The 21,823-nt window shown below is 45.5% G+C and overlaps 1 protein-coding gene across 1 annotated transcript; it reads right to left on the reverse strand.

Moving 5' to 3' along the window:
- Positions 1 to 3,387: 3,387 nt before the first annotated feature.
- On the reverse strand, positions 3,388 to 12,013 carry LOC119306240. Its single transcript, XM_037582517.1, has 2 exons — positions 11,554 to 12,013; positions 3,388 to 3,697 (listed from the first exon to the last, which is right to left on the reverse strand). Exons 1-2 carry the CDS (start codon positions 11,947 to 11,949, stop codon positions 3,389 to 3,391), a joined length of 705 nt encoding a protein of 234 aa, XP_037438414.1. The 5' UTR covers positions 11,950 to 12,013; the 3' UTR covers position 3,388.
- Between the last annotated feature and the right edge of the window lie 9,810 nt (positions 12,014 to 21,823).

Here is a 21,823-nt window from a genome sequence, read left to right on the forward strand (position 1 = left end):
AGTAGACATCATGAACCAAAATGTCGCAATAGCAACAAGTTGAATAGATATCCCTGTTTTAATAGAGGTAAAAAAGGAATCAATTACTGGCAAAATAAAGGAGGATGAAACATGCGGCCACAAAAATGGTAATCCCGCCAATCCCTAACAAGTGTTGCAGTTTTGAAATAAGATTCAGTAGTTAATTCTCAGAGTGGCATTGCTTAATTTTACCAGTGGCATTAGATTAATGAAAAGCATAAATAGTTCCAGGGAGAGTGGGCGCAACAATATGTGCTTCCACCTACTTATAAAGGGGGTGATGCAGAGTTTGTTGTAACAAAGTAACAAGCATCATGTCTTGGTTGGTCCCATTTTTGTTCACTACTTAATGGGAAAAGACAGCAATACAATAGCTTCAATTCAACATTTATTTAAAACAGTACCAATACAAGTAGCACAACATCTCAAAGCACACTGCACAATCATGTGGATGAAGGCCTGTACTGACCTTTCATGAGACGACCAATATAAAATACGAATCTACCAACACGAATAGGAAATCCAATCTCGTTTTGTGCAGTTGCACTAAAATGAATTAAAGTGTTTCGCGTAGCGAAGCAAAATGTCGCGATAGCAACAAGTTGAATAGATACCCCTGTTTTAACAGTGGCAAAAAAGGAAACAATTACCTGCCAATAAAGGAGGATGAAACAAATGGTGACAGAAAGAAGCATCTAACTTATCTTTATGGAAAACAAAGTAGGATAGTTGCATTTCTAAAACGGTTGCATTGATTAATATTAACAGAGATATTCTCTTAAAACAACATTCGTTAAAAAAATGTAATTTCCTTTTAACAGTGGCATTGCTTCAATTTTCTGGCGGTATTCTTAGATTAACAACAGCAAAATAGTTGTATGGGACATGTGACATGGGACATGCCAGCACCATGTGCGTCCACACGTATAAATGGGTGATGCAGAATATGTAGCCAAGCAGTATATCTGCATTGGTTCCATATTTGTTCTCTTTAAACCTTTTTCCTATGTGAGGGCAACAAATCTAGTCCTGCACAAACTACCCGACCCCCCAGTTTCAGGTTACCCCCTTTTTCCCTTTTCGACCAACAAAGCGGCTGGATAGCCAGTCTATACTACTTTCCCTCCCTCCTTTCCTCATTGAACCACGTCCTAGATTCATGCTCCACCCTACCGCACCCTTCTTTCCTCTTTGAACCAATACCTAGATTCGACTACAGAATCAAAAAAGACCCGCATGCAGCTAGAGCAATGGCGGTTTCAAAGGAACTTATACCTTAGGGTCATCGGGATGTGGCAAGGCGTGCGGTGGGAGGTCGGATCTGCCCACACTACGTACGACAATGAGGAAGAAGGGGCCGGTGGCCCTCCCGCACATGCGCTGGGTGAAAGAGAATAGCGCAGCCGGTAGTGAATTGCCTCCCTCGCTGAAGGCGATAGAGTGAACGTTGCACCTCCTCCCCTTCCCGGTGTGACAGGATCCGGACGCCTCCTTCACCAGCTATGAGGGGCAGAGAGAGACAAGAGGCCAACGCAGTGTGGCACCCCGGCTCAGAGAAACCGGAACGCCCCGTATTCCAGCCCAGAGATCGAGGAGAAGTCTTCTGGAATACGGAACTGCTTAGCATAGAACAAACCAGCTTTCTATTATTACACGAATATGAATACAAGGTCTCCGATATTACAATAAATAACATCAGCACGGCGACACTACGCCATCCTTAGTTGCTCTATGCAAGCAGCAGAACAACTCAAAGCAGCGGAAGAACTCTAGCAGTGGAACAACGAAGACGGTGGTGAACTCCACTCCGCAAGGACTCTGGCTGGAACGCTTATCCTAGCTTGCACGAACGGAAACCACAACAAGCAAGCAATCAAATCCGGCATGACCTGTAAACTGGCATGACACGCCAGGTCAGTACATTGAATGTACTTGCAAGCTCACAATAACCAGAAGCATTCAAGACAAACAATAGCATAGCAATTACAGGTTAAGCAGGGATTATCATAATATCATCAGAACAACATGGCATGACCAACATAAACATGATTCAGCTAACTCAACCTGAACATAGCATGAACGTATTAATCCGACAATACTAGCATGCAATATAATGACACTATATGCACCATTTATTCTGCTCGGGTTACCTTGTAACCAACACATGCATCACTTACCAACCTTGGACATCACACGATCATCTCAGGATCAAATCAAGCTTGGTATAAACAATACCATAGCAATCAGTAAATGACCACAAGGAGCTTGACCTTTATCCACGATTCTCGTACAACATCACGAATATACAACAACTCGGTATCCTCGATGCCATCGTGATCCTTACGGCGATCACCACCACGACCAACACTCAAACCGTGATCCTTACGGCGATCACAACCCGACCAATAAATGGCCCGTGATCCTTACGGCGACCACAACCCGACCACTACATGGCCCGTGATCCTTACGACAATCACCACCCGACTTATCTCACTATTATTAAGAACATTATTTTTATTACTATTGACTCATGGTGTGACCTTCTCTTGACCTAGGCCCTTATCCGCGGGCGCGGCTTTCGATAGATTTAATATACACTCTGCAGAGGTTAGTACACTGTACCCACACTACAGAACCCATCGCCTCGCACTACCCTTCGGGTGGACCAACGGCATTCCGACAAAACCGTCCTACTGCCATGACACTCTCCCGGCCACTCCGACTCACTCCTCACTGACCTAAGTCATGGGTGGCCCCGTGCCTACCTCCAGACACAACGACCACTGTCATGGCCCGCCCCACTCTGGGACACGGATCTAAAACTAACTTAACAACGGGCACACAAGGTTATGCTCCGCCTACCTGATCAGGGTAGCGCGCGCCCATAACCTTCCCTCATTGGAGGCACCGGTGAGAGGCATTACAATAGACCCAGTTAGGACCGTCCCATACCGGTAAGCGTGGTTGCACTAGTCAGCATCGATTCAGCGGCACCATGACTCAGCCAACAATTGTTCAAGTTCAATTTAATCCGGCTAACTTGAATGCAAATATGCTGAGCCATGATAAAATGCATGAACATGATATCAACATCATCATGAGAGTATCACATAACTTTCCACCATAACAACAATAAATCATCTCCACTGATCATCGCATACTGACTAGCATGACCATCTCCAACATCAACATGTACTACTAACAAGCATAAACATATGAAAGATAATACTAGTAGGTATAACATGATCACAGAGTATAAGATAACATAGCACAAAAGTGAACATGCAAATCTGAACATCACCGGAACAATGATAACCATGTTTTCAACAAGCAAACATTTAATAAAGATTCAAGTTGAAAACCATGGCTACTGCATGACTATCATGCAAGTGGGTATTGTGGCTTGCCTGGGGATGAAGAAGGCACCGGGGAGAAGTGTCAGAAACTTGCGGAACAAATCGCCGGAAAACGTACTCTCTCGAAGGGGATGAATAAGGGCAAGGGCATAAAGGTCACGGTGGCAAACCATAGTGAAACCATGACCAACAGAATGGGCTCGGCAAAACGAAGAAGTGGGCTTTGGTTTCACCTCATTTGGATTTACGGATAAAAAGTTAGAGCCCGATGAAGTGCAGGGACCAATCTGTAAACATATCTCTACAAACAGGCCCCTGAGCTGAAAAACAGAAAACGTACTATACGCTTACAGAAAAGGAAAACATATTCTGATCTGAAAGGGAAAGAAAGTGCACTTTCCAGCCGGGAAGGCGTATTCCGAGGAATACGCCTCCACTTATCCACGTCAGCGTTGACTAGTCAACGTGGGGCTGGCGGCTTAGAGGCTTACAGGTCGGGTCGCGGGACCCATGCTGCTGGTCAACGCCTTCGTCTTCTTCCTCCTCTTCGTGGCCCGACCGAAGCAGAGGCAGGGGCGCTGCCGGCGCCGGCCCCGGCGACTCCGGCCACCTCCGGCCAAACGGAGGCCACCGGCGGGCTCGGCGTGGACAGCCGCATCCATCCCCGCGCAGAGGAAACGCCGGAGAGGAGCGGGGTGGCCACGACTAAGAGGGGACAGAACCGGCTCCGGCGGTGGTGATCTACGGGGACGACGGCAACAGCAGCTCCGGCGATGGGCTCAGAGGGCAGGTAGGGTCTTCGAGGACTAGGTGGAGTTCTGGTGGTGGTAGAAGGAGGAGAGGGGGCTCGACTTGGCCGAATTCGAGAGGATGGACGCGGCAGCCATGGCGGCGATGGTGGGTAGGGAGTGATCCAGGAGCTCGGGCTAGTGGCTAGGCGGGGCTAGAGGAGAGCGGGGAGGCTGGTGGTGAGCTCGGGAGGGCTCGGGGATGGCTTAAATAGCCGCGGGCGAGGTGGCCGTGCTGGCACCGCCGCGGACGCGTGGCCGGCGCCACGGATGCATGTGCTCCTGCATGGAGTCGGGGGAAGGCGACGGCGATGCACAGGGAGGAGCTCACGGGGTAGAAGGGGTCGAGGGATGCAAAGGAGAAACGGCCGAACGCCATTAAAACATGTCAGAGCACTGTGCTCCCGTGGGCGCTCGTCGGCGAGCGTCGGTGAGCTAGCTTCCGCAGGGGGAAAGGGGTCCATCGGAGCGGCGACGATGAGATCTACCTACTGGACATCATCACGGGCTCTAAGACGACGAGAGGAGGAGGGGGCCCAGCGCAAACAGTGCTCTGGACGCGGCCACAACACACAGAGCGCGCCAACAGGCATGCCAAAATGGTGGTCACCACCAGTGCTGGCATGTGGGGTAGGCAAATAGTTGGAAAACATTGTCTATTGGTAAGTCCTTCGAGGGTTGGGTTCAACTGAGGTGGTAACAAGGTGGAAGAGGCTCTGGTTAAATAGTTAGTGAGCTCTGAAGTTTACTGCAGTAAACTTTACCAGCTCAATGTGGTCAATAGGGAATTGCTGGAGGCCAAAAAAGATGTCTGGGATGTTAATCTATGGAGGGACTATGATCCTGGATGTTTTGAGGGTAAAATGATCAAGATTTACTACAGTTGCTTTGCAATTGCATACTTGGTCCAGAAATGAAGATCAGGATGGTGCACTCACATGGAGAGTCAACTTGAGCTCAAATTGGGCAAGTATTAGTAATTTGGACATATGAAGATTATGTAAAAAGCTCATGGCAAATGGACAAGCCAAAATAGCACTTGCTTCACAAACATCTCTGCTAACGAGAAACTTGGAATAATTACGGTGGTCAAATGGATCAATGAAATGATTCCAAAATGGGTGGAGAGATGTTTTATGGGTATAATAATGATCTGGTAATTTATCAGGATTTGTGAAGCAATATAAAATATACTTGCTTCACAACCTGAAAATATTGACAGAAACAAAGATTTGCTCCTGTGCTCACATAGATAATTGGATGGGGCTGAAAATGGGTGGAAGGGGTTAATATGAGCACATTAAGGAGTGTGAAAAAGTTAAACTCATTTGGGAACTCCTAGCTAGTACTTCCTTTACAAAGCCTTCTGTTGGACAGAAACTTTGGAAATTCACTGAGGAAGACTGGCTAGGAAAATAAATTTGAAATTGTGCATGAGGCAATTACTTAGACATATAAACATGCCAAAATAGGTTGGGAGTCAATAGGATAAATATAAATGACACTTCCTTCACAAAGTGCCATTTAGGGCAAAATAGGAAATTTCATTATTGGAGGATTTATTTTTGAACATGGCAATGAAAAGTTTTGCCATATTTGATCAAGATATGACCCAAAAAAATTATGAGAATTATTTGGGAATTTTTGGAGCGAGGGAAATATAGGTTGCTTCACAACCTAGGGCAATTTGAGTTATTCCTTTAATAGAAAAGGAATATTCCCAAAAGAAAGAATATTGGGATTTGGGCTAGGATGGAAATGACAGGGTCTAGGAAAAGATTTGGGAATGGCAAGCCACTCTGTAAACAAATAAGAGGGCATATTCTTCAGTTTCCAACCCACAAAGCCACGAAAAAAGAAAAGTCACGCAAAAACCTCGGAAAAACAAAAGAAAAAGAAAGGGCCAAAAATCAGGCTGTGAAAAACCTTACCCCCTTAAAGAAATCTCGTTCTCAAGATTTGGTTGCTCAGGGAACTAGTATGAATATACTGACTTAAGCAAACCGTTTACTCGGGTATCATTTTTCCTTTATTGTTATTCCCATTAAATTCGTATCTGACTGGCCCTGGAGTGGTTTGCTTTACTATATCCTCATTCTGACAGACCTTACCTGGCTTGCTCATGCTTATATAGGCTTCAATTTGTTTTTAGATCTGCTGACTAGCTGAGTCTGGTTTAATTATCATGACTGAAATATATGTCCGTCTCACAAAAAAAGTGATTTCCGCTCGGTGTGCCACCCGGCACTGACAACCTTTCATGTAATGATGATCAGATTTTTCTGATGAAAACTCAAGCTCTGACTCATTGCATTGGGTTTCTCCACTAAATGCAGGTCCTTTGTGGTTCCAAACAGTGAGTTAAACATAACCGTTTCCTGACAGATTCTGACTCATCGCAGAAGTTTCTGAATCATCTTAACCGGTTCCATTGTCGTCAGTATCGGATCCGTACCAAATATTTGATTGTCTCCTGTCGCGGCCAGCATAAAGGGTTTGGCATGTATGATAATTTCTGCAGACTTGACTGACAGTGGTTCTAACGGAAAATTTTGTTCACTACAGGCTATCCATGATGATTCATATAAGTGAGGGCTCAGGCTTCCAGACTGTTATTCCTCATGCCGATTACTCATGTTGTAGGCATATCCATGTGAATCACTACTAACTTAGACTGTCCGGGAGATCTGCACCATGGGGTCGTGTACAATTTTCATACCTGCATCACGGGTCTTGCTCCTTCATTATTGTTTTCTTGGTCTGGATCCTTGGCTGAAAGAGCTGGGTCATATTGCTTCTTCGTATGACCATAGGTACTGTCGGTGCAATTTTTCAGCAATTGTAGTTTATCCGCATTTTTCTGACAGGGTAACCCATTAAATGACAAGTTCAACACCTCTCGAATTCTGATCGTTGGGAAATGATCATCTGAAACCCTTGCAAGAAATCGGCAAATAAATCAGTAGCCACCAGAACGGTCTTTACAACTCAGATCTGGGACATTACTGGAATAACTCAACCACGGCTCAGGACGGCTGAAAAAGCAGCTCAGAGCATGAGACCTGGTCGATAAGAAGAAGGTGGTATCTCCCTAAAATAGCCAAAAAGTAGTTATAGGGCTACTGTCACAAAAAGAAACTCAACAGCTGTAAGAGACGGCCGAAAAGCAGATCAGACTCGTGACAGTCATTGAAGAGAGAAACAAAAATCGGCATCCACCCAGATAGCTAGAAACAGCTCAGATCATAGGCGTGGTGCCGTCATTGGAGAAAAAGGGGACAAGGGCTCATCAGGATCATTTTCCAGGTTCACGGGTACTTGTAAGATCTTGATGGTATGCTCATTGCATATATATGAGAATGTGATTCCTGAGACAGACGTGTATTCTGACTGATTCTTGATTCTGACCAAAATGTTGCGGATCTGATTCTTGGGATTCACTGCCATATGCTGTCAATTCACAGCGTACTACCTTGTACCAATGTCTTACTGGGGTATATTTGCTGGCTTGTGCTCGAAACTTTCATTGGATAGCTTGCTGAAGGAGACTGAATATTATGCTTCAGAAGCTTACCCCCTTAAAGACTTTGCTGGGGGAAAATTCAGTACCTTATGCTGAAAATCTTCACGGTTGCTTACTAAAGAAGACAAGATACCTTGCACGGGAAATCATCCATGTATCGTACTGAGGAAGATAGATGAATCTTGCCTTGGAAGCTTCTCTGGTATCTTGCGAGGGAAAAGTGGGTTGCTTACACCAGAAGCTTCTTATTGTGATATGTGGACCGATTTCCACATATACATACCACCTGGATATTTTGCAATTGATTTCTTGCATGAAACGGGGTTTTGCAGGGCTATCCTCCTTTCTGAGCACATGCCATATTTTTGTTTGCTTCCAGGTACATTGAGTTCCAAAATCATCCTCAACGAAAAATTAAACTTGTATCTGAGCCATACCTTCCATAATATTCTGCCAAACTTGCACATAATTTATCTTCTTGCTGATTTAATCATTTTGTTGTGATGAGTGCACGCTAATGCAAACTTGACACTGACGGTCCATCCAGGATTTCTTTTGCATCCAGACAACACATTCCCAATTTCACTGCAGTCAACTGATAATTCCGTTCTGTTTAGATGAGTTTCCAAACATAAGCATTTCTTGCTAACTCTTTGGGTCTAGTGTCAGCTAACGAGCAACTTTAATAGGGGAAAAATTTGTAACACTGAAGGCCCAAAGAAAGGAACAACAGAAACGACTAAAACAAAAGCACACAAGCATACTACTAATAAATAATCAAGCAATCATCACATATTACTGCTACTCACACAAAAATATGCATGCACACCTAAGCACACAAATCTCGCGGGATCTCCGGTACTACGATCTAATATGCTGTGACGATGTGCACGAGGACGAATAAATGTGTGGAAGAATTGGTGTAAACAGCGCTACACCAAGTGCTAGCTTAGCCAGGTGGCAACCTGGACTAGCTCGGAGATGAGGACATACTTGGTAATCATGCAGTGGGACACGAAGGTCGCAACCACATTATTATCAAGCGGACAGAAAAAGATCCGTACTTGTCCAAGAAATGGGATAGCGGGGAAAACGGAGGCTGCTGACATTGCCCTTTCTTGATAACTAAGATCATTAAGGGTTGCCAACACGACGAAATAAAAGAACGATCCGGGATAGAAGCATGTCCATCACCGAAACGATAGGCGGGATTGAAAGAAAGACATCGGTGCGATACCTGAGCACCATTTTTGCAAACAGTGTCGGGATCACTTGGCATCACTCAGCTGGGACAGAAATGACACCAAACACCGAAAGAAAAGGAACTAGGGAAATGCAAAGGTTGAGCTATAGTGGATCTGAACCGATGCCAGCTACACTCACCAGATAAACCGTTAGTACAAATATTAAGGCTATATGCATGCTATGCAACAAACAAATGCAGCAATCAAGTGCAATCATCAAGACAGACTCTATACTACCGATTTCTAACGTTCGCACGGTCTAGGGTGTCCTACAGCCAGACCTGCTCTGATACCAAGCCTGTGGCTCCCCGGCTCAGAGAAACCGGAACACCCCGTATTCCAGCCCAGAGATCGAGGAGAAGTCTTCTGGAATACGGCACTGCTTAGCATAGAACAAACCAGCTTTCTATTATTACACGAATATGAATACAAGGTCTCCGATATTACAATGAATAACATCGGCACGGCGACACTACGCCATCCTTAGTTGCTCTATGCAAGCAGCAGAACAACTTGAAGCAGCGGAAGAACTCTAGCAGCGGAACAACGAAGACGGTGGTGAACTCCACTCCGCAGGGACTCTGGCTGGAACGCTTATCATAGCTTGCACGAACGGAAACCACAACAAGCAAGCAATCAAATCCGGCATGACCTGTAAACTGGCATGACACGCCAGGTCAGTACATTGAATGTACTTGCAAGCTCTCAATAACCAGAAGCATACAAGACAAACAACAGCATAGCAATTACAGGTTAAGCAGGGATTATCATAATATCATCAGAACAACATGGCATGACCAACATAAACATGATTCAGCTAACTCTACCTGAACATAGCATGAACGTATTAATCCGACAATACAAGCATGCAATATAATGACACTATATGCACCATTTATTCTGCTCGGGTTACCTCGTAACCAACACATGCATCACTTACCAACCTCGGACATCACACGATCATCTCAGGATCAAATCAAGCTTGGTATAAACAATACCGTAGCAACCAGTAAATGACCACAAGGAGCTTGACCTTTACCCACGATTCTCGTACAACATCACGAATATACAACAACTCGGTATCCTCGATACCATTGTGATCCTTACGGCGATCACCACCACGACCAACACTCAAACTGTGATCCTTACGGCGATCACAACCCGACTAATAAATGGCCCGTGATCCTTATGGCGATCACAACCCGACCACTACATGGCCCGTGATCCTTACGGCGATCACCACCCGACTTATCTCACTTTTATTAAGCACATTATTTTTATTACTGTTGACTCATAGTGTGACCTTCTCTTGACCTGGGCCCTTATCCGCGGGCGCGGCTATCGATAGATTTAATATACACTCTGCAAAGGTTAGTACATTGTACCCACACTACAGAACCCATGGCCTCACACTCCCCTTTGGGTGGACCAACAACGTTCCGACAAAACCGTCCTACTGCCATGACACTCTCCTGGCCACTCCGACTCACTCCTCACTGAGCTAAGTCATGGGTGGCCCCGTGCCTACCTCCAGACACAATGACCACCGTCGTGGCCCGTCCCACTCTGGGACACGGATCCAAAACTAACTCAACAACGGGCACACAAGGTTATGCTCCGCCTACCTGATCAGGGTAGCGCGCGCCCATAACCTTCCCTCGTTGGAGGCACCAGCGAGAGGCACAATAATAGACCTAGTTAGGACCGTCCCATACCGGTAAGTGTGGTTGCACTAGTCAGCATCGATTCAGCGGCACCATGACTCAGCCAACAATTGTTCAAGTTCAATTTAATCCGGTTAACTTGAATGTAAATATGCTGAGCCATGATAAAATGCATGAACATGATATCAACATCATCATGAGAGTATCACATAACTTTCCACCATAACAACAATAAATCATCTCCACTGATCATCGCATACTGACTAGCATGACCATCTCCAACATCAACATGTACTACTAACAAGCATAAATATATGAAATATAATACTAGTAGGTATAACATGATCACAGAGTATAAGACCCATAGCACAAAAGTCAACATGCAAATCTAAACATCACCGGAACAACGATAACCATCTTTTCAACATTCAAACATTTAATAAAGATTCAAGTTGAAAACCATGGCTACTGCATGACTATCATGCAAGTGGGTATTGTGGCTTGCCTGTGGATGAAGAAGGCACCGGGGAGAAGTGTCAGAAACTCGCGGAACGAATCGCCGGAAAACGTACTCTCTCGGAGGGGCTGAATAAGGGCAAGGGCATAAAGGTCATTTTCACTGTGTCAAACCATAATGAAAGCATAACCAACATAACGGGCCCGACAAAACAAAGAAGTGGGCTTTGGTTTCACCTCATTTGGAGTTACGGATAAAAAGTTATAGCCCGATGAAGTTCAGGGACCAATCTATAAAAATATCTCTACAAACAGGCCCCTGAGCTGAAAAACAGAAAACGTATTTCAGATAATATGCTTACAGAACTGGAAAACGCATTCTGAGCTCAAAGGGAAAGAAAGTACGCTTTCCTGCTGGGAAGACGTATTGCCAGGAATACACCTCCACTTATCCACGTTAGCATGCACGGTCAACGCGGGGCCGGCGGCTTAGAGGCTTACAGGTGGGGTCGCGGGACCCATGCTGCTGGTCAACGCCTTCGTCTTCTTCCTCCTCTTCGTGGCCCGACCGAAGCAGAGGCAGGGGCGCTGCCGGCGCCGACCCCGGCGACTCCGGCCATCTCCGGCCAAACGGAGGCCACCGGCGGGCTCGCCGTGGACAGCCGCATCCATCCCCGCGTAGAGGAAACGCCGGAGAGGAGCGGGGTGGCCACGACTAAGAGGGGAAAGAACCGGCTCCGGCGGTGGCGATCTACGGGGACGACGGCAACAGCGGCTCTGGCGATGGTCTGAGAGGTCAGGGAGGGTCTTCGAGGACTGGGTGGAGTTCTGGTGGTAGTAGAAGGAGGAGAGGGGGCTCGACTTGGCCGAATTCGAGAGGATGGCCGCGGCGGCCATGGCGGCGATGGTGGGTAGGGAGTGCTCCAAGAGCTCGGGCTAGTGGCTAGGCGGGGCTAGAGGAGAGAGGGGAGGCTGCTGGTGAGCTCGGGAGGGCTCGGGGATGGCTTAAATAGCCGCGGGTGAGGTGGCCGTGCTGGCACCGCCGCGGACGCGTGTGCTGGTGCATGGAGTCGGGGGAAGGCGACGGTGATGCACAGGAAGTATCTCACGGGGTAGAAGGGGTCGAGGGATACAGAGGAGAAACGGCCGAACGCCACTAAAACATGTCAGAGCAATGTGCTCCCGTGGGCGCTCGTCGGCGAGCGTCGGTGAGCTAGCTTCCGGAGGGGGAGAGGGGTCCATCGGAGCGGCGACGATGATATCTACCTACTGGACATCATCACGGGCTGTAAGACGACGAGAGGAGGAGGGGGTCCAGCGCAAACAGTGCTCTTGATGCGGCCACAGCACACAGAGCGTGCCAACAGGCATGCCAAAACGGAGGTCACCACCAGTGCTGGCATGTGTGGAGGCAAACAGTTGGCAAACGTTGTCTATTGGTAAGTCCTTCGAAGGCTGGGTTCAACTGAGGTGGTAACAAGGTGGAAGAGGCTCTGGTTAAATAGTTACTGAGCTCTGAAGTTTACTACAGTAAACTTTACCAGCTCAATGTGGTCAACAGGGAATTGCTGGAGGCCAAACAAGATGTCTGGGATGTTTAGCTATGGAGGGAATATGATCCTGGAGGTTTTGAGGGTAAAATTATCAAGATTTACTACAGTTGTTTGCAATTGCATACTTGGTCCAGAAATGAAGATCGGGATGGTGCACTCACATGGAGAGTTAACTTGAGCTCAAATTGGTCAAGGCTTAGTCATTTGGACATATGAAGATGATGTAAAAAGCTCATGCCAAATGGACAAGCCAAAATATCACTTGCTTCACAAACATCTCTGCTGACCAGAAACTTGGAATAATTATGGTGGTCAAGTGGATCAATGAAATGTTGCCAAAATGGGTGGAGAGATGTTTTATGGGTATAATAATGATCTGGTAATTTATCAAGATTTTTTAAACAATATAAAATATACTTGCTTCACAACCTAAAAATATTGCCAGAAACAAAGATTTGCTTCTGTGCTCACATAGATAATTGGATGGGGCTGCAAATGGGTGGAAGAGGTTAATATGAGCACATTAAGGAGTGTGCAAAAGTTCAACTCATTTGGGAACTCCTAGCTAGTACTTCGTTCACAAAGCCTTCTGTCGGACAGAAACTTTGGAAGTTCACTGAGGAAGATTGGTTAGGCAAATAAATTTGGACTTGTGCATGAGGCAATTATTTGGACATATAAACATGCCCAAAAAGGTTGGGAGTCAATAGGAGAAATATAAATGACACTTCCTTCACAAAGTGCCATTTAGGGCAGAATAGGAAATGAGTTATTGGAGGATTTATTTTTGAACGTGGAAATGAAAAGTTTTGCCATATTTGATCAAGATATGACCCAAACAATTTATGAGAATTATTTGGGAATTTTTGGAGTGAGGGAAATATAGGTTGCTTCACAACCTAGGGCAATTTGAGTTATTCCTTTAATAGAAAAGAAATATTCCCAATAGAAAGAATATTGGGATTTGGGCTAGGATGGAAATGACAGGGTCTAGGGAAATATTTGGGAATGGCAACCCACTCTGGAAATAAAGAAGAGGGCTTCTTCTTCAGTTTCCAGCCCACAAAGCCACGAAAAAAGAAAACTCAGGCAAAAACCTCGGAAAAACAAAAGAAAAAGAAAGGGCCAAAAATCAGGCTGTGACACGCAGTCTTGTTTAGATCTGGTGAAGAGGGAGAGAGACTGTGAATATATCAAACCCTAGTAAAGGAACGCTAAGCCTCCAGCATGTATATATATACATATATATATATGTAGTATGGCGAGAGTGTGGAGAGTGCAAACCCTAGCGAACAAGCGCTGAGGCTCCAGCTTATATATATACTGTAGTACGAACTGAGCTCCGGTGCCTTAACTGCACCTGATTTTGGCTGTATGACAGGTGGGCCAGCCATATTTTGGGCCCACCAGTCATAAACCCAAAGGCAGGTGCACTAAGTCAATGAAGTCGCGTCCATATAGTACTCGTGTATACAACTAATATATAGTGGAGGTGGTTTTCTTATTCTCTCCATAACAATCGTTTTTAAATTGTGTAAGTACGAAACAAAACTCTTTATTTAACGTACCGGTGAAGAAAACTACTACTCCCTCTGTTCCTAAATATTTGTCTTTCTAGAGATTTCAACAAATGACTACATACGGAGCAAAATGAGTGACTCTACACTGTAAAATATGTCCATATACATCCGTATGTGGTAGTCCATTTCAAACCTCTTGAAATACAAATATTTAGGAACGTAGGGAGTACTTCCGATGAACTAATGATCCACGCGTCTTGGTCCCACTTCCTGTCCTTCACGTGCGGTACACTACCCTCCCTTAAGTGAACAACCACACATGCGCCAAATTATTGGAAACGTGTGAGGGTGTGTACAAATAAAGAATTTTAATTTCAATTATCGGAAAGGTTTGAGAGTATGTACAGTTTGCCCTCTCTAATAATTATGGTTTGTTGTGTTCGGCGTAAACTTGGTCAAACTTTACAAAGTTTGACTTCAGCCAAATCTAATATGCGGAGTAAATAAAAATGAAGGGCTACTACGTCCATCCGGGTTTTTAGTCCACGCCATTTTTTAATTAAAGTTAATAGTTGGACAAATAAAATTACAGGGGAGATGGAGACAAAGTTGTGAGAAGGCTTAGAAATTAATACAAAACTTATGCTCTTAGTACCAACGTCGATCCTTCTTCGAGGAAACATTTGGTTCATAGACAATTGTGTGATAAAATTGCACCAACGTGAAAGACGACTGCGTCTCCAACGCAACCAAGGTGAACTGACGTAGGATATCATCTTAGTGGGTAACAAGCAAATAGCACTGATGGAAGACAACTTGTTTTTCATTGAAGATCGATCAGCTTCACCAGCCAACGCAACCATGATATGCAACCATGAGCATCGATAGGTCATCGTGGTGATGCATCATCCATTTGGCATCAAGTTCGGGTGAGGCACCTATGAAGTTCGAAAAATCCTCAATGTGGTCTGTTTCTTCTCAGTAATCAAGCTCGAGGAAGGAAGAACCACGTGGCGGAGGACAGTGAGGCGGAACAACAATGGCCATCCAATTTTGTGCAGTTCCACTAAAATTGAGGAAGACATGCCCGGGTATGGAGATACACATCGCTGTTTCCAAAAATATAAAAAAGGGATATAGTGTTGTTACTTTGTTTTACAAGATTAACAACGTCATCTCAATTGTACACCAACAAACAGAAGCATCATGATTATCTTGATGGGAACTAAACCAAGATACCCGAGAGAAAAAGCATTTCTTCGTTTAACCAGTGATAGTATTAGATTAACAGCAGCAATAGGAGTATATGGACAATGACCGCACAACCACCATGTACTTTTTGTCAAAACAACATGTATACCTCCACCGAGGCATAAATCAGGACACCTTTTCGAGTGGCATTTCCTCTATAATAGTAGGTGATGTTGGACCAGACGACGAACCCTAGCTATTATACATGGAGAGCTGGGGAGTAGTCGCATAGAAGAAAACCCGCATGCAGCGACCTGGGGAGCTGGACCAGTACAAGAAGTTATACCTCAGGTGGGCGAGCTATCGCTTAGGAGGGCGGGCGGGATCTGCCCACACGATGACAGGGAACAAGGGCGCGGAGGACCTTCGTCCGTGCCAGCGCCGGCTCCGAGAGGACGATGCGCATCGGCTTCCTCCATCGCCGATGGCGACAACGTCAACGCTGCACCTCCTCACCTCCCGGAGCGGACAAGATTCGGCCGGATCTGTGACCACCGGTGAGGAGAGACATAGAGTAGACACTGTCATTTTGTTTTGATATGGAGAGGGTGAGAGAGCGAGACGTGAGAAACTCTATCAAACAAGAGGCTATAATGGAGTAAAAAATCTCTCCATAGCAGTGGTTTTAAATAGAATACGCGCGTTCCCAGAAAAAAGAAACGAAAACTGGCAGACAATTTTTTAACGTACCAAGAAATAAAACTCGATCAAAAACACGCCCCCACTTCCAGGTCACGAGAGTCATCGCGCACACATACATAGACATAGACATGCATATCCATGTTTACGTAAAATTCCATTTCCATCTGCATCTCCAATCATATTGGTCCAACTGACACATTATTTACGTTGTTAATTATATATGCAGCAATATTAATGTACAACATCTCTTGTTTGCGGGCGTCTAGACCGCTGCCACAGCCGCTCCTGACCAACCCGAACCCTCTTCATCACCCGCGCGTGCTTCCCGCCCGAAACGGCCAGTGCCGCATTCATGCCCGGCCAGAGCGGACGCGACCTCTCACTGGTGCCGACATTGAAGCGGCGCGCCGGCCGTGAGAGTGTCACCCATGCCGCTTCCTGGCGCACGCGACTGCTCCGCGTTCAAAGGTCGCAATAGCCGGCCACAACATGCATGTAAAAAGTTCTTGGGAGTCCGTGCTACAGCTAGCTGTCCTCCCCCAACTCGTCAATCTCTTCTAGTAGTGCTAGTACTCCATGGCGCGATCCATGGACAAGCATGCGAGAAAGTTATTGTATACTCGGTTTACGGTGAGTGGCATGCCGAGCGACCATGTGGGGTCGAGCCATGGAGGAGGGCGAGACACGAACGCGACAGACGTGATTTAAACGTTGGTTTTGCTCGATGGTGCGATCCAACGAAATGAAACGTTGGTTTCTCTCTGTTTCCATTTTTTCTCCGAAAAAACGGAAACTTTCCACTCCATTTTCATTCCTACTCCAAGGTTGCCCCGTTACAACATTCCATCAAATACAAAGGAAAACTAACACGCATGCTGATGCATCTCAATGATTCACAGATCATAGCCAATATTTACTTCACAACTAAAGACAAAAGTTGTGAGAGCGTGTACGAAAGAAAAACTACTGATGGGGTCACTACGACTTAAACCCTAAACCCTAAACAGGATTTAATTTCCTGGCTAGGTAGAACCTGTTGAAGGAAAGACGACTGGCACCCTCGGATCATACGATGCTTTTGTGTAGTTCCACTAAAACCGAGCTGAGCATCCCGGATGGCAAAGATATTGAAGAAGTGTGATTAGAATAATAGTACTAGCACTAGTTCATGAGACATAAACTCACCACAAGTAGAAGCCGATAGAAGTAGAGAAAGATTGACATGCAGATGGAGCTACGTGGGGAGCTACGGCAATGGAGCAAGCCGACTCCAAAAGGAAGATGTACTACCTGGGACGTCGGGTTGTAGCTAGAAGGGCGGTTGGGACGCGGCATCGGCCCATACCACGGTGACCCACGATTGGGACACACCGACTGTGGGTTTTCTCCCTCACCGATGTCGACTGCGTCTATGCAGAACATTGTTCCCTTCCCCCAACTTCGGGATCAGGCCGGATACGTGACAAGCGGTGTGGCCACCGTCGTTCTATGCTTGTGAAGAGAGCAACCCAAGCAAGCAGGCTTGTAGCTTAGGCTCCTGCTAGTGTATATATAGTGGTTTTATTTTTCTCTCCATATCAACCATTTATATTGTGTACGTGTCATTGAAGAGTGAAATGATGGTTGCTTCTTTCGACTAACTTACTGTGTGATTTGACTGCTCCTTAGTGGCCCCTACACGTACTCCCCCTACGTGTATGCAACCGTCACACGTACACATGGATGCAAAAACACGCCCGACGCCCTAATGCATGCATGTCTGAGCACACGACAGAACACACATGGTCACGCTCAAGTGCTCAACCTACACGTGCATGCACACACATACTCAGCCAGGGTGAGCTAGTGATCGTATAAACACCGGAAAATGTATATATTGAGCGCAATGAGCGTATTATGAAGTCCGCTGACCGTATTTTTACAGATATATAGTGACAGACAATGTATTTATCTCGTTTGAAATTAAGCCATATTAACCGGAGAGGACGCAGTATGGACTAGCATTACTTTGTTGTGTCCTGTCAACTTGTCGAACGAGGAGAAGCTTGTGCGTGGTGGATCACAGGACGAGGAGAAAATTTTGACTAATGCAAGCTCTCCCTTGCTCAGGTGGTGGACATGCAACAGTTAATTTGGTGTCAGATTGCCAGAAGCATACACTATACTAGTACTATTATTGTTTGACTTCCCGAAGAGGCGAACAACCAAGCGCAAAGTTTACTAGTACTAGTACTACTACTATAGTCTATAGAGGTATGTACTATACTACTAGGAACCGGATGGAGGAGCGTCCGAACTCTTATTATATTTTTAAAATGTGATAAAGCAATCTTCAACACATTTGGTTCTCTTCGAGGGTTCTCGCATGTGATAATGGAAGTTGATTGCATTGAACACTCACCACAATTCCTGCTTAATTCTGGCTCATATCCTGTTACAAATAGGAGCGCTCGGTAATATTTCCTTTTTTTATTCAGCATGTAAACAGGTCAGCAAACCTTGCGGCGCATCTTTGTGCGAACCGTGCTTGCTGCACTTTGAATGTGGCCGAGAGCTGGCTTGATGAAACACCTCGCTTCCTACTTCCTTTTTTGCGGGGTATCTCGCTTCCTAGTAACCAGTATCTTGCATGATCGTCCTAAGAATGCTTATATATATGAATAAAGCTCTCTCATTTACCCGCAAAAAAGATTAAGCCATATTAACCAGAAAGGGGGGAGTATGGACTAGCACTACTTTTTGGTGTGTCCCATCAACTCGTAGAACGAGGAGAAGTTTGCAGGACAAGGTGAAGCTCGCTTATGCCTTTTGACTAATGCAACCTACCCTCGCCCGGGCGGTGGACATGCATCAGTTCATTCGGTGTCAGATTGCCAGAGGCATACACTATACCCAACATGCAGAGTACCATCATTGTTTGACTTCATGAAGAGGCGAAGAGCCAAGCGCAAGGTTTAGTGGTACGAGTAGTACTAATACTAGAACCGCATGGTGGAGCATCTGTACTCTTATTTTTTTAATCTCTGATAAAGTACACATTTATTCGGAAGAAGGGCAGAAAATGGCAGCCCAACATGTAATGATCATATCGATCAACCATGCTCGAATATATCTTGGCCTCCGTGCGAGCCCGTCTGTGTGTTCTCGCTCCTCGTCTCTCTCAAGGAATGGCGGGTTGGCCATTTTGCCGTCAATTGAGATCGGTTTGCTCACACTCCGGTCCAACATGTCAGTGATATGCCAAGAGGAGGTGCGTTGACCGACTGGCCATACGCATACTTGGTTTTGCACCTTCATACTACTCCTCCCTCTGTCACAGTTTACAAGGCGCGCTTCATTATGTTGCATTTCTCTCAATGCATTTCCACCACCTGAGAGACTTTAGACGTGTTTGGTTTAATGCTCAATTAATTAGGGCATGGTAACCGCAATCAAGTCCACAATTTTCTCTCGATGTACTACGAAGTGGAGTAAGTGCATGCATGTGTGTACCCGGGGTGGAAGCACTGCATGCATGTGTGTACGCATTATTTCCTCTAGTAATAGACATTGTGCTATAACTACCAATGCTATTTTTCAGGCCGATCGCTAGTCGCCTTGGTCCTAGAGATTTTTTTATTTTTTTGAAGCGCGCTCTATAAACAGTGACGGATGGAGTAGTATGAGCGGATTCAAAGAAGAGTGTATTGATGGTTGCTTCTTCCGAGCAACTTACAGTGGGAAAGGTGGGGCTTATGATTTGACTGCTCATTACTCACTATTAAATGCGGTGCAACGACCGGGCTGAGTCTCCCATGTGGTTGTGCACTACTCCCTCGGTTCTTAAATATACTCTGGAGTATTTGTCTTTCTAGAGATTTCAACGAGTGACTACTCAAATATTTGTCTTTTTAGAGATTCAAATGGACTACTACATACGGATGTATATAGACATATTTTGGAGTGTAGATTCACTCATTTTGCTCCGTATGTAGTCACTTGTTGAAATCTCTAGAAAGACAAATATTTAGGAATGGAGGGAGTACACATACGAAGCAAAATGAGTGAATCTACACTCTAAAATATGCCCATTTGAAATTTGTAAAAGGACAAATATTTAGGAACGAAGAGTATAATTTTGTGCATGGCACATGGACCCGGATGCTAAAGAGGCTTCTGGCAATGCTATCAAGCTTCCATCATTTGTTTACATAATTGACGTACTATACAAATAATTTTCCAGCGACATGAAATTGTACAATGGTGTGAGCTTTCAGCTTTTGTTTCATGTGTCTTGACATCGATGCTCTTTCAAAAACAATAAAAAACTAACTTCCTTGCTAATGCATCTCAATTATTAGCATATCAGAGCTAATATTTACATCACAACTGAAGACAAACTTGTGAGAAGGTGTTAAATTAAAATTGATCCATGATTTCATTGGCAGCAACGTCCCCCGAGCTCTGTCTAAATCAACAAGGCATGTTGGGGAAAAAGTAGCTGTCTGGAGCATGCAACACTCCGATCATTTTGTGCAGTTCCACTAAAATAGAGCTGAGCGTCCCTATTCCAAAGATATTAAGTGTGATTACGATAATAGAGGACTGCTAATGAAACAATAAACACACAAATAGAAGCCTGTCACCTTTGCAGTCTCTCTTAAGACTAACTAGTTGGAGAAGATTAGGCTCGGAGTTGGAAGAGGAGGATAGAGCAAAACCAATCTCCCTTTGTGCAGTCGCACCGAAATGTAGAGATGTTCCACGTGTGACATTTTAGTACAACTGCACAAAACACTCTTAAGAAAAAAGTGATTTGTGCAGTTCACCAAAAGGTCGCAATAGCAACGAGGTGAAATGGATAGCCCTGTTTGCAAAAAGGAGGTAGAAAGGAAACAATTACTGGCTAATAACAGTTGATGACACATGCGACGACAAAAAAGAAGCATATTCCTTATCCTAAGGGAAGATAACAACACGGTTGTGTTTGTCTAAAATAGTGTGAGGACGAGATTGCAACATGGAAAGTACGCCGGACGAGCTATGTTTTGGGCAAAGAACTATGGAAGATCCACATGCAGCGACGTAGAAAGACGGGCAGTGGAGCAAGGCCGGAGGGGATACCTGGAGGTTGTCGGGATGTAACTAGGTGAGCGGCGGCGGGCGGAATCCGCCCATACTGCGGCAGCGAGCAGGTGGCGTAGGCCCTACCACGCTGGAGCTTGGTCAGAGAGAACGACGTGTACCGTAGATCGGGACGTGCTGCCTCGACGCCGTCGAACGGAGAAACGATGCACATCCTCCCTTTCCGCCAGCGGACGGGATGCGGCCGGATCAGTGACCAACGGTGAGAGAGAGAGAGGCCACCACAGCCTTGTGTGAGATACTCTGAAGAGAGACAAACCAGGCAGGCAGGCTCCATTGTATATAGTGGAGCGGACTACCTTTTTCTCGATAATAATCGTTTTATATTCTGTGTACGTGCCATTGAGCGATATAACTTTATTTAAAATAACGCGCCAACGCATCAAGTTGAACTTTGTTTCGTGCACGTGTGGTACACGACCTCCGTAGGTAAACAACCGCTACACGCGTTCAAATTAGCACGTGGGCTGCCATTTCATACAGAAATGAGCTCCACCGTGTACCCGCGCGGGTGTGGTAGTATGTGCACGGTGCACCTGTTCTCTTCTTGTATACGTACACCACCTACATGGGGTTGTGTGAGAGAGATACAAACGTAGAGAGAGATAGTGTGTGGGTTCGTGAGAGTTTTGGTGGGGGGGGGGTCAATCAAAAAATGTAACATATGCAATGTGTGTGAAA

The sequence above is a fragment of the Triticum dicoccoides genome, chromosome 1B, assembly GCF_002162155.2.
Source record: "Triticum dicoccoides isolate Atlit2015 ecotype Zavitan chromosome 1B, WEW_v2.0, whole genome shotgun sequence".
Classification (NCBI taxonomy): domain Eukaryota; kingdom Viridiplantae; phylum Streptophyta; class Magnoliopsida; order Poales; family Poaceae; genus Triticum; species Triticum dicoccoides.